The 12,914-nt window shown below is 44.7% G+C and overlaps 1 protein-coding gene across 3 annotated transcripts in view; it reads right to left on the reverse strand.

The window, feature by feature from the left end:
* The window catches only part of PTPRF (protein tyrosine phosphatase receptor type F), a 390,245-nt gene that overhangs the window by 106,037 nt on the left and 271,294 nt on the right, over window positions 1-12,914 (reverse strand). For all 3 annotated transcript variants that reach the window (XM_034063545.1, XM_034063546.1, XM_034063544.1), the window contains exon 6: window positions 1,909-2,097. In XM_034063545.1, the coding sequence (XP_033919436.1) occupies window positions 1,909-2,097 (189 nt within the window). The remainder of the gene's footprint in view (window positions 1-1,908; window positions 2,098-12,914) is intronic.

Consider the following 12,914-nt stretch of genomic DNA (forward strand, 5'->3'; position numbering starts at 1 on the left):
CCACAAATGTAAGCAGGGAATGAATCTCTGGCCCATAAGAAGCAGTAAACTTCTTGCTCTCCACTCATGCCAGGGTGAAGCAGAGCCTTGAATCTTGGCATCCTATCACCACGTCCCTGAAAATAAAACTTCTCTCATATTTCAAATACTTTTGCATTGAACTGTGGAAACCTCCTTTACTACATTAGAGAGCTAATCAATTTCTTTTGTGAGTCTGAGGATGTGTCCTCCTCATTGATTTCTAAAATGTTCCCTTGACACCTCCCTTGGTAATTACCGTGTCTTCAGCAAGCAGCCAGCTCCAGAGTCTGAATCCCACGTGAAATATTCAATTGAGATGTTGCTCAAGAACAGCGAATAGGAAGCAAAACTTGGACACAGTGACAGGGTTTACTAGTTTGTTTTTAAACTTTCTATCTCACTAAACTTGTGAAGCAGCTGGCAGAGAGGCAGCCAAGTGTTTGCAAAATGCAGGCTGGAGAACATATAGCATCAGGAGGTGCTTTGCTCCTCATTTATGGTAATTTCTGATGCTGATTTAGTCAGCTATGAAGTGAAACACATCAATGTATACTTTTCTATTGTTGCTTCCTAACGCTTCTCAGAATAATTAACAAGTGTGATATTTTCTTTCAGCACAAACAGATCAAGATTAAACTATGTTGTGGGGGAAATAAGTTAAAGGTCACTGGGAAATTTCATAAACTATAAATGCATTAGTATAATTAGTGCTCACTGGAACATCAAGGTGGGATCAGGAGTGTCAGGCTGGGCTCTATTTTTGATGAAAGTGATGTCTCATTACCCACTCCCCCAAGTACAAGCCTACTTCTTATCACCCAAGCTTCATCAGATTTAAGCAGAAGGCTCTTGCTATGGGGAAATGTGTCAAGATGTTCACCTTGCTAGGAAGAAGGTGGTGTTGCCCTGGCAGCAGCACTCATAAAAAATGGCTTTTGAGTGCCCAGAGATATATCATGGCCAGGCAAGCCAGTCTGGCTCTTATTTAAGCACTAGACCTTTCTATACCAAAGTTGTTGCAGCTCCGTTCTTTACCGTACTTCGTGTAGGGTAATGTGGGCCTTTTTTCCCCAGGCTAAAGCTGCTGTGTAGTGCTGCTCTGCATTGTTAAATAGGCACTGCAATTCACACTGGGGAGCTGCACTTCATCAGTGAATAAAGCAACATTTTATTCTCTTTAATTCTCTAATAGGCCTTACAGTCCTGGGAGACTGAAGAGTACAGCAGAAAAACAGGAGTCCCTTGCTAAAAGGAGTGCATTCTTAGCCACCCACAAGACCTAACCGCCTGTATTTCAAAAGCTAGTATCCAGCTGATCAAACCAAAAAAATCAAAAAGAAATTGTATAGTTCAAAACTGTGTCCACCTTCCTTTGAGATCCACAGAATTGCTGCTGCTTGGATTTTTCTTTGTTCTTCTGGTGTCACACAGGAAGAATGATAAAGATCTTAACAGAAAGCAGAGTATATGTAAGGAGTGAAGTAGCATGTGACCACTGATTGTAAAATCTCAACCAGCATCTCACTGTCCTAATTTGCGTAATGTTCCTATTAAAATTATCTGAGACCTGTTGAGTTGGAAGTGAAATGTCTGAGCCTACCAAGGATTTGGGGCAATGTCAAGACGGTCTACCGAAGAAGGAATCCAGGTGATGTTCCAAAAGGCATGTCCACTCTAACGTCTCCTTTTAACAAGCCACGATATCCTGCCAGAGAGGATCAGCTCCAAAAACTGTTTTTATATTGTAAAAGAAACAAGCTCAAATCAAATTGGCATTTGGATTTAGAATTGCATTTCAGGGGAAAAAAAAAACCAATGGCAACAAGTAAAGAGAAATGGAAGGAAGAGTGAGGAGGTAGGGAAAGCTTACTTGCTTTGCTACCTTACCCGAGCGGAGTTGCTTGATTCGCCCATTGCTAGTAGCAGTGTCAACAGGCAGGAAGTCCTTGAACCAGGAGATTTCAGGATCAGGGTTACCACTGGCAGCACAGAGCATTGTGGCTGTGCGGGCCTTTTCCACCACTTTCAGCTGTGGGCCCATGTCAATGGTCGGGAAACCAGCTGGGAGGTGGTCTTCTGCAAGAGGAAAAAACACAAGGTTACAGAGAAATGTTCTGGTGCAGCAATGGGATATGGTTGTAGTGACAGCAGCGCCATGGTACAGCATCTGTGCCTCTGCTGGAAAACAGCAGCCTCACTTCCCTACTGAGAAGGTTTTCCAAGCCCTTAAAGCACATTAAGCTCTATAATAAGCATTCATTACACCAATAGAAGCTTCCACTAAATTTAACTGTGTTTAAATCAATTGCCTTGGGAAACGTCCGTAATTTTCATTGATACATAAGCTCCATCTATTGTTAATAATTCAGTAAAAGCAGGTATTTGCCTTTTTGTGGGAGGACTGTGTAGAAGATAATAGACAAACATGAAGCCAAATAGTTCAAGGCATCTTGAAAAACAACAGCTAAACAATAAAACCCCTTAGAATGGTCCAGAGAGGCCCATTTTCTCTTTTTTTGACTAGGAACATTCTGTCACACTGGTAGGATAGATTGCAAATCTCTTCCTCATGCCCCAAAATCTGATTCAGAAGGCTTTTAGAAACTAATGAATGTAAAGCTAATGAGCCACACTCTGCTCATGAGCCGCCTCACCAGACTGTGCTGTGGCAAGCTCCTGGTGCATTTTCTGGTTTGCAGAGAGCAACAGAGGTGTGTGAGAAATGGCCAGTGCACGCTCTGGCATGTCTTACCGAAATACTATAAAATGAAGCATCCCCCTTATTGATAAAACCATCCATACAGCAGGTACGAAAATAGTTGGGTTTGCTGCTGCAGAGCACGCTCAGGTAGGCTGGGTGGAATACATTAGACAGCCTCCACTGATAAGCCAAGGCATGCTCCAACATCGTCATTCAATAGCAGCTGCAGAACAGACCTCATTTACTCATTCTGTGGCAAGATGTACTGTACTCTGCTAAGCCTGAACTGCAATCAAAAGGACATACTTTTCCAGAGAAAAAAGAACTTGAAGAACATTAAGAAGCTTTTAAAGTACCAGAAACTCAATTATTTTCAGTATGTTTCTTTTTTTCCCTGTTTTAAGGGAACTTAAGCAAACCTCCTTCTTTGGTAAATCCAATTCTGTAAGGCTCCCAGCTCACTGCAGTGTTTAAACACGCAAGACCTCAGCATCTCCCCAAGTCCCAGAGGAGCCTGAATTTGCTGCAATCTGATTTTTCCTGCTATCAACACACATCTGGAAGTGTACCCTTCACTCCTGACTGGAAGGTACAAGCACCTCAGGTGCTTCTGTCTATCTGTACTGCCACACCTGCAGTGCAAACACAGTCTGTGGTAGTTAATCTTACATATTTCTCCCTCAGATCTCAGGAGAATTCCCAAGACCCTTGACTTGTTTGCAAATCAAGACTGTAGCACAAAGCAACATCTGCTGTAAACAAAACAATGCCCTGGAATATTATTTTTCTGTTTAGATGAGAGAGACTATGAAGCATACAAGGTTTTCTAAAGGAAAAAATGGTTCCTGATGCTTATTAAAAGCACAAACCATATTTGGTCTCCCAGGCTGGCCTCCCTAGAAACCTCTCTCATCATGAGCAAACATAAATGGATTTTTTTCTTTTTTTAAATGAAAGGTACCAAAAAAACTAGTTCTTTTTTAATTTGCTCTCTATTGATTTTCAAAGACAAAAGGTACATACAGCTTAACTGGAACGACACCAGAGCTAGCATCCAATAACGAGAAACAGAAGCACTCAATATTGAGCAATCACAATGCGTACTCGTACATCGCTGAAAAGAAACAAAAGAAGGGTACACGCAAGTACAGCATGGTATAGGCTGAAAAGCAATGGAAAATACATAGGCAAAGCCATAAACAGTGACATTCCCTCAGACTGAGGCCAAGTTTGCCTAAAATGCAGCCCCTTGCTATTTACAGTATTAGAAGCAGATGTTTACACTGGGGAGGCTGAAACCCTGAAGTGATCTAATCTAATCACTATGATTACCATTGACAATCTTCTCTGGTTTATTCAAGATTTCATAAAGAATGCACTGAACTAAGTATCACCCTGTTAACTTGGTAAAAAGTCTGTGTGGAGGCTTAGGACACAGCTAAAAGCAAACCTGAAACCAGCATTTGTGCAAGAAATCTCTTCTCTGCAGTGATCCTTTGCCTACAGAAACAAGAATGATCAGAAAATCCTTTACAGTGCCTGATGTACAGGAACACAACCAGCCTGCTGCACTGAAGTGCTCAATCAAAATTAGCAGTTTGTGCTGACCCACTGACCAGCAGAAATTACATGATGTAACCTTGACTTCACTGCATACGACAAAGACGCTGGTTACAAACACCCAGTGACAAAGTTACCTCTGCCATACCAGAAATCTTAGATCAGGCATTTTCTGGACTCCAAAGAGATGTACCACACTGCTCCTATACCATGTACGCTCCTCCAAGCCCAAGACATTACAGAGCCCAGATAAGAATACTGGGCTGAGAGACAGAGGGCACAGGTGACCATCATGTGATGAACTTCAGCCCCAGATCCCGGACATGCAAGGTTCATGATGCACAGTCTCTTCCCTCTTCACTGTACACAAGCCCCCAAACTAGCAGCAAATGGCAGTAGCAGAGAAGCAGTGTATCCTGTGTAGTCAGAGCCACAGCAGCTTCCTTGGGCCAGCACTGGTACCAGTACAGACCAGCTCTCATGTGCGCTTGGAAATTGAAATCTGTCAATCTGCTATGGCCACACCACCACCAAAACTCAAGCAAACAGCACTGACATGCCTGCCTGCCTGCATCGACAACAACACACAGGCAGCAAGGACTTGTTTGATCCCTTGTCAATCAAATGTAGAGGCAATGCTGGTGTTTAAGAGCAGCACTGTACTTCCAGGAAGCTGCAGTTCCAGATCAGATCACTGTGTGACAAGACACCAGGGAAATTTGACAGTCAGTCTCTGGTGGCACCTCAGACACCTGAAGGCTGGGTTTCACCTGCTGTTACTTCTGGGGTAGATCCAGGGGACCTACACTGGGCCAAGGTTACAGTGTCCAGGGCTCAAGCTCAGGGAGAGGATGAGCACCTTCTTCAGAGGTGGTCCAATGGCCTCAGGTACCCATATCATCATGAGATGGGGACCTCAACTATTCCATGTTTTCCGCTGTACTGTGCGTTCCTGGCAGCCTCCCCAAACCCTCCTTGGAGAAGAGTGGCTGTAAAGAAGACCTGAGCTGGTCACACTGCAGAGCACAGCTCGGCACAAGCCTGCACCTGCCCTGCCAAAAATGCTCCTATAGAGATAACAGGGCTTCATTCCAGCCTGACTTGGCACTGCTGACTTCACTGGGATGGCGAGGGATGTCTCTGTTCAAATACTACAGGCGACGATAGGAGTTCAGAGCTGTTCTTGCCTTGCCTTCCCCTTCAGCAAAAGTCTAATCTAGGTCTAATTATGAGGCTCAGTCATGCCTCGGCTCCTTTCAGCCCTTGCTAGCTGTATTAACTTGTCTGCACATGGAGCTCGTCACTAATTGCTATCCCTCCTATTTATGCCAATATGTGGATACCCTTATTCTAGAAAATGAGTTTGTCAGCACTTGGTTTTATTCAAGGATAGCTACTGTGCTTTTAATGCACATTAAAACAGACTATGAAACTGCTTTCAAGTGCAGACAATCTAAACCAGTTTTTCCTTCTGGGTTTTGAATGCTTTCAGAAGGGGTGTACTTCAGGCAGGCATCTGGCTAGAGCAAGCAAAATCTAGGCACAAATAAGATCTTTTTAGGGTATTGTGAGCTCCAAGCCCCTCCATGGACTACAGCAGCAGAAGCAGTAATGACAGAGAGAAAAGCAGGAAGAGGAGAGAGAAATAGAAGGAAAGGGAAACAGCAAGAGAGGGGAAAAAAAAGAGTGGGCTTTGCAGTTACAAACTGAAACTCGGAAATTCCATGACCAGGCTGAGGTCTTGCAAGCAGCAGCCACCAAAGAGCCAGGAATGTCCCTCTGGCACCTAGCATGACAGCATGTGCAGAGGATCTCATGCTCACTTGACAGCTCCCTTTGCAAATCTCCTTTCTGAGGTGACAGAAATCTAACCCCCGTTCTCTCACAGCTCTTTTGTGCCACACATTTCCCATCTTTAAGGGAAAAGCTAAGGTAAGAAACCTTTCCCACAGCTCCGAACTGGAGCTGAGACCTCCTTTAGAGCAGCTGTAATTACTTGGCTCATTCACCAGCTTCCCAGAAAACTACCTTTCTTGAGGAGGCTGCCATGAGACACATACCCCTTGGGGCATCCTTATTTTCTGCATCACTCCAAATATCAAGTGATGGTAAGAAACACCAAGGCAATTACAATTTATGCCTTACGAGAAGCACGGATCAGCCTCAGCATGGAACAGTATGTGGATAAGAGCTACTTACAGAAGAGGCCTGCAGAGGAGTCTGTAGTGAGCACAGCTGCTGATGGCTGAATCCTGCAGGATTACCCCCAGGATTTTGATCAAAACTTGTAATCTCTCACAGAACAGGAAAGTTGGAGGGATTGAGTAGCAGGTTCCTACTAGTGCAAATCCCATATAATAGTTACTGGTCTTGCAGCTATGCAACTGTTTTGGGGATCATACCATGACTTGGCATCCCTAAAACCTTCCCCTTATCACTGTTTATTTCCTCTGTCAGTGTAGGAAATGGCATTTTAGAAATGACAGTGCAAACTGTAAACATGTTTATGGGAGTTATTTGTCATATTCTTCTTCCTACAAAAGCCAGGACTGCTTAGTATCATGAGTCCAATTGTTCAGACTGCTGAGGGAGAGAAAAAAAATATCCCCAATATAATTTGGAAATAGCAAAAAGTAGCTTTTCTATACATTACAGCTATAGCTGTGAGGTTAAATCTCTTACAATCTATCAAAACTAGTGCCCCACTGGAAGAGACGTTCTTGACTCATTTCAAGTGAGATATTGGGCCTTACCCCCACACAGAGCTGGAAACAGCCTATCTGGGCCATTGGCTCCTACCGGCCTGTGTCAGCTGAGGAACTTCCAGCCCAACATCAATTTCAGGGGCTCGGTAGGGATGATTAAAGCACAAAGCTTTTTTGTTTTCAATTCTGCCAGCTATCTGAAGCCACTCAGGAGCATGCAGTGCTAGGGACAAGCCAGGAAATGGATTGAGGGCAGAGAGATCGCCAATAAATGTGTTTGACTGCGGTCAGCATCGCACAGGAGCAGGATACATGTATCAAAAGCTATTTCACACATTCCCTACCCATTCAGGGAGGCAGGCTGGGCTCTTACCCAGTTCAAATCACTAGGGCTGAACCGATCCTGCTAAAAGGTAGCGGTTTGACGCAATACAACACAGGATGTTGCAGGGGTAACCCTTGTCTGCTGACAGACTCATATTTGATGGATCAACGGATTTACTTTACAGATTTTACAAGCTTCCAAATCTCCCTTTGAGACACTGTAACACATTAACAAATGCAGAATTATCAGTGCAAGGACGACAGCCTGGGTAGCCGGCAATATTAACTACCAAAAGATGCAAACCAGTAAGATTGTAAGCACACCACAATCCAGGACATCTGTTTGCTGAATAAACAGCCCTAATTCCTCCAGCACAGGTTACACAGTGCGGCTATTCAATTACTGCCAGACAATCAAAAGCAGTCAAGCAATCCAGTGGCCCAGAAGAATGGCATCATTTTACATGATAAGGAAACCCTGATACTGCTCTGTTCTGGTTCAACTGAAGCTGCACAAAGAGCATTTTATCAGCCATTTTGAGGCGATGCTCTCTTTCTGCGTGCTTCTTCTTACAAAAGCCCGTTAAAGAGGTGCACCAAAAATATCACCCAAATTCATGGTCTCCAAAGGCTGCCCAGTGTCAGGAGCAGGGAGCGGCAGGAGAAGGGGTGAATTGTGCATGCTGGCTGCGGGAGCCAAGTCTCACGCAGGCTAATGAATGCCCTGTCGACACTGGCACCGCCTTGTAATTGCCTAAGGAAAAGGTGGGGCAGCGAAACCAACCTGTTTCAAAGGCAGCAAAGTCTTAATTACTGGGTTAGTAAGTATAAAACAGTTTCAGACAGGCAGAAAATACAAACAGTCATCTATTGATGACAAGGCTTTTAATGACAAATCTGCTGGGTTTGTATGACATCAACACCAATGTGATATGCTGAAGCAGCCTGCCGAAAATAGGGAGAAGGGTGCAGATGAATGGGTGGGTGTGGAAACAAGCTCCAGAAGGACTTCTCTGTGTCACGGTGTAACCACATGAATAACTGCACAAGAGCTTACAGTAAACAAAGTATTTGCTATCTCTTAGAAAGATCACAACAGCAGTGAAACAGTTCACAAAAGAAAGAATCTGAGTCAGTTCAAAACAAAGAATGTACTGTAAGGAAAATTCAAGAAAATACAAGACTAGACATGGCAGAAGTGGATAAACTGTCAGGCAGATTCCCGCCCCAGGGGCTCACAGCGTGGGAGCTCATGGGACCTGCTAATTCTAGAGGTTATGAGTCCATAAAACACCCCATGGAGACAGTGCTACCTTTCAAGTGTTAGAAGGGCACTGCTAACATTGTCCGTTCATGGCTGGACAGCAATTATCTCAATTTACAAGCTACTGATACCTTCCCAGTAGCACAGCTGCCATTCCCAAGCACCTGCTTATCTCCAAGGGGAGCAAAGATTGCTTTGCAGAGAGGCGGGTGCTCCCAGGAGCAAGACACGGCAGTGCCTCTCAACCGGCTCTGACATGGATTCAGCCTCTGCTCCTGCCAAGTCCCAGTGCTGCACATGTGTAGCACTGAGGTAATGCATGGCCGCTGCAGCAACAGGTCACCTCCCCAGGGCCAAGCACCCTGCACCTGCACTCAGAATTCCCTCCCACCCAGGGTGCAGCCTTGGTTCTCCAGGCCTGAGGGGGCACTGCATCCCAATGGGATGAAACAACTTCTCCCAGCCCTTAGGGATGTGGTTAATATCTAAACACTGTTTCTTCCGGCCTCATGATGCCTCTCAACCTGCTCCAAGGAAATGGCCAAAACAAAAGGGGGTGCCACAGATGCGGGGTCAGCCCTCCATTAGGAAATATATCTTCCTTTCCTTTGAGTAGCACTGCAGCATGCCACTACCAAAGCCTTCCTGTATATCTTATGCCTGGATACACCAGACACAGCCAAGCATCAGCCATAACTACCTCTAAGCTTCTCACATGGTAGCTAATTTGTTCTAGATTCAGGCTGGGACACAGAAAAGAGAGACAGCTCCAGAGGCCCTGATGGAGGCAACAGTTGTCACTTTCCTGCATGGCTTTTCCCTAAGCACAGCCCAAAGGAAGGTATGAGCAAGGTCCCTCTGGAGGGAAAGTGCACTTTCACTACCATGGCCTTGCAGTCCTTAGGTCCATGGTCTTCATAAACTCTACAAGATCTCCTGAGATGACTAAGTCTAGCCATAGCTTCAGTGGTGAAAAGGCAATTCCTCTCTCTCCTATACAGATAACCTGTTCTTGATGGAGGGCAACACAGAGATGATTCACGGCTGCGGAACCTGACTCAGAGCACACCAGAAGAAAGCATACAAGTCACAAGCTTGGGCAAATTAAAGGTTTGCACCTACAACCCACTGTTTCAGTTCTTAGTGTAGGGATCTTCCCAAATAATAACAACCTCTGCTCAGTACGTGCTAGCTGAGGAGTCAGCTGTCAGCTAGGAGACCTCAACCCATCCTGGAAGAAAACAATTATTTGCACCTTATCGGACTAGATCACAACAGTCTGAGACAGCATTTATGAAATCCCTACTACCACATCATCCTTCAGTCACCCTGACTACCTCTCGCTGCTTTCCATTCTGGCTTCCTGGCAAGGACAGTCACATTTGCAGTTTTGGTCCTAAACTAAAGTTTTTCCAAGAAGGTCCAAAATATCTAAAAGAGCTAAAAAAGTTCCTGAGAAGGAAGATTATAGCAGAAGCTTATCTGCTTAGGTTGAACAAGCTCTGAGCCATAGGCCAGAGCCTCTCCAAGCTGATGACACAGCCCATGGGATCTGTGATGCAAAGACCCTTAAGAGCCAAGGACCACCGCTGACCTCCTGCTCCAGACCCAAGCCCACTATTCTGCTGTGAAAGTAGAACATTGTCCACAGACAACCCAAAGGCACATCAAAACAAGCATTTTCCTGAGAGACCAGAGAAACTAGTTCTTCATGTTAATGAAATACTAAAAAGGCTTTGACAGTCATTTAAGAGTTAAAAGTATAGCACAGCAGAAACTACAGCAAGAAATGTAAAAAATGTGGGTGAGGAAGAGCTTACACACAAGTAAAACAGATCGTATCTGCCTGAGCAAGAGTCCCTTTTTAACCCTTGTTTGGGAAGGCAAAAAAAAAAATCATCTTGTTTCCTCCCCCAAAATTACAGCTTAATTTCAAGTAGGTAAAAATAGTTTCGTGGGTCATACCCAACAGCTGGTAAATAAGCCCAGGCTCTTTCAACAACTCTTTCTCACAAAAGAAAAAAATCATCAGCTGGAAGTATGCATTGAAGAAACTCACAAAGGTTTTTTAAACACAATGAATTCAGAAAGGTTTTGCAGGCAGCTATTGAGACTCCGTAGTAAAGGAACAGCAACGGAAGACCATGCTGTGCTTTCAGGCAGGACTATGCCATTTGTTGGTACCAACTGTTGAATATAACTGCCTGTAGAACTGTTTTCAAACCACTGTTTCCCTGTGACAGAATATATAAACACACTCCCACTAAAACATACCCAAAACTTCAATCTTTTCAGAGAAAAGCATGGAAACAGCTCTTACTTGTATTCTAAGTCATGTATTAATCCTGTGCATTTTCCATACTACTTCACCTGCACTGATGTGATACACGATTAGCACGGAGATTTTCATTTTTAAGGTGTGCAATCAATAATGAATTTCCATACACCATTAAATCCAGCATGCAGTTAAATTAATGGAGCATTTGACTTTTGATCCATAGATGTCTGGTTGCAGCTCAGTGCAGGAAAAAATGCATAAGAACCTAGTTAATCTGACAGCAGAGCTCTCCCACGCTTTCTAACGTCGAGTTTCAGATTAAAGTGAAGCATTCCTGCTGCCACTCAGCTGGAATGCTAAATCTGTTCATTTCCACTTCACAGGCCAGAATGCAAGAGTTTTGGTCACTTAACTCCTACCGAATCTGCTAAAATCTGATTTCTATTTAGGTCCTGCAGCCTGCCTGCATCATTGTTAACCCAGTGGCTTCTCCTCCTGTGGGGGAACATCACAGCTTATCAAAACAACAGTAGCCAGCAACTCACAAGTAAGAACTTTAAGATTAGGGATGGGAAAAAGTTGTAAATTTTGACAAAATACCCTGCTGAAAATGTCTTCCTGGACTTCTGACTTTCTAAGAAAAACCACCAGGCTGCTACTTGAGAAAGAACTTTGTCTTGTCTTTCACCCTCCCCAAAATCCCCAAGCAAAAACTCTTGAGGCCCCAGTTGACTGGAGGTTAGCAAAGGTGACACTCATTTACAAGAAGGGCTGGAAGGAGGATCCAGGGAAATACAGGCCTGTCAGTCTGACCTCAGTGCCAGAGAAGTTTATGGAGCAGGTCATCTTGAGTGCCATCATGCAACACATACAGGACGAACCAGGTGATGAGGCCCAGTCAGCATGGGTTTATGAAAGGCAGGTCCTGCTTGACTCACCTGATCTCCTTCTGTGACAAAGTGACTCACTTAGTGGATGATGGAAAGGCTGAGGATTTGTCTACCTAGAATTCAGGAAAGCCTTTAATACCATTTCCCAGAGCATTCTCCTGGAGAAAATGGCTGTTCGTGGCTTGGGACACTGGGTAAAAACCTGGCTGGATGGCCAACCCCTAAGAGTGGTGGTGAATGGAATTAAATCCAGTTGGCAGCTGGTCACAAGTGGTGTTCCCCAGAGCTCAGTACTGGGGCCAGTTCTGTTTAATACTGTTAACAATGATCTGGACAAGGTAAAATTGAGTGCACTGTCAGTAAGATAGTAGCAACACCAAACTGTATGGGAGTGCTTGTCTGTTGGTAGGTAGAAAGCTCTACAGAGGGATATGGACAGGCTGGATTGATGGGCTGAGGCCAACCGTATGAGGTTAAACACAGTTCAGTGCCGTGTCCTGCATTTAGGTCACAACAACTCCATGGAACACTACAGGCTTCAGGAAGAGTGGCTGGAAAGCTGCCTGGAGGAAGAGGACCTGTGAGTGTTGGTCAAGAGTGGCTGAATATGACCCAGCAATATACCCATGTGGCACAAAAGGTCAACAGGATCCTGGCTTGTATCAGAAATGGTGTGGCCAGCAGGACCAGGGAAGTGACTGTCCACCTGTACTCAGCACTGGCGAAGCTGCACCTCAAATAGTGTTCAGTTTTGGGCCCCTCACTACAAGCAAGACATTTAGGTGCTGGAGCAGGTCCAGAGAAGGGCAAGAAAGCTGGTGAAGGATCTGGAGCACAAGTCTCATGAGGAGTGGCTGAGGGAACTGGAGTTGTTTAGGCTGGAGTACAGGAAGCTCAGGGGAGACCTTATCTCTAGAACTACCAGAAAGGAAGCTGTTCTGAGGTGGATGTCAGTATCTTCTCCCAAGTAACAAGAGATAAATTAAGAGGAAATGGTCTGTGTCACGGCAGGGGAGGTTTAGATTGGATACCAGGAAAAATGTCAAGAATTGGAACAGGGTGCCCGGGTAAGTGGTGGAATCACCATTCCTGGAGGTATTTAAAAGCTGTGTAGATGTGGCACTTAGAGACACGGTTTAGTGGTGGATTTGGCAGTGCCAGGAAAATGGTT

The sequence above is a fragment of the Melopsittacus undulatus genome, chromosome 6 (genome assembly GCF_012275295.1).
Source record: "Melopsittacus undulatus isolate bMelUnd1 chromosome 6, bMelUnd1.mat.Z, whole genome shotgun sequence".
In the NCBI taxonomy this organism is placed as follows: domain Eukaryota; kingdom Metazoa; phylum Chordata; class Aves; order Psittaciformes; family Psittaculidae; genus Melopsittacus; species Melopsittacus undulatus.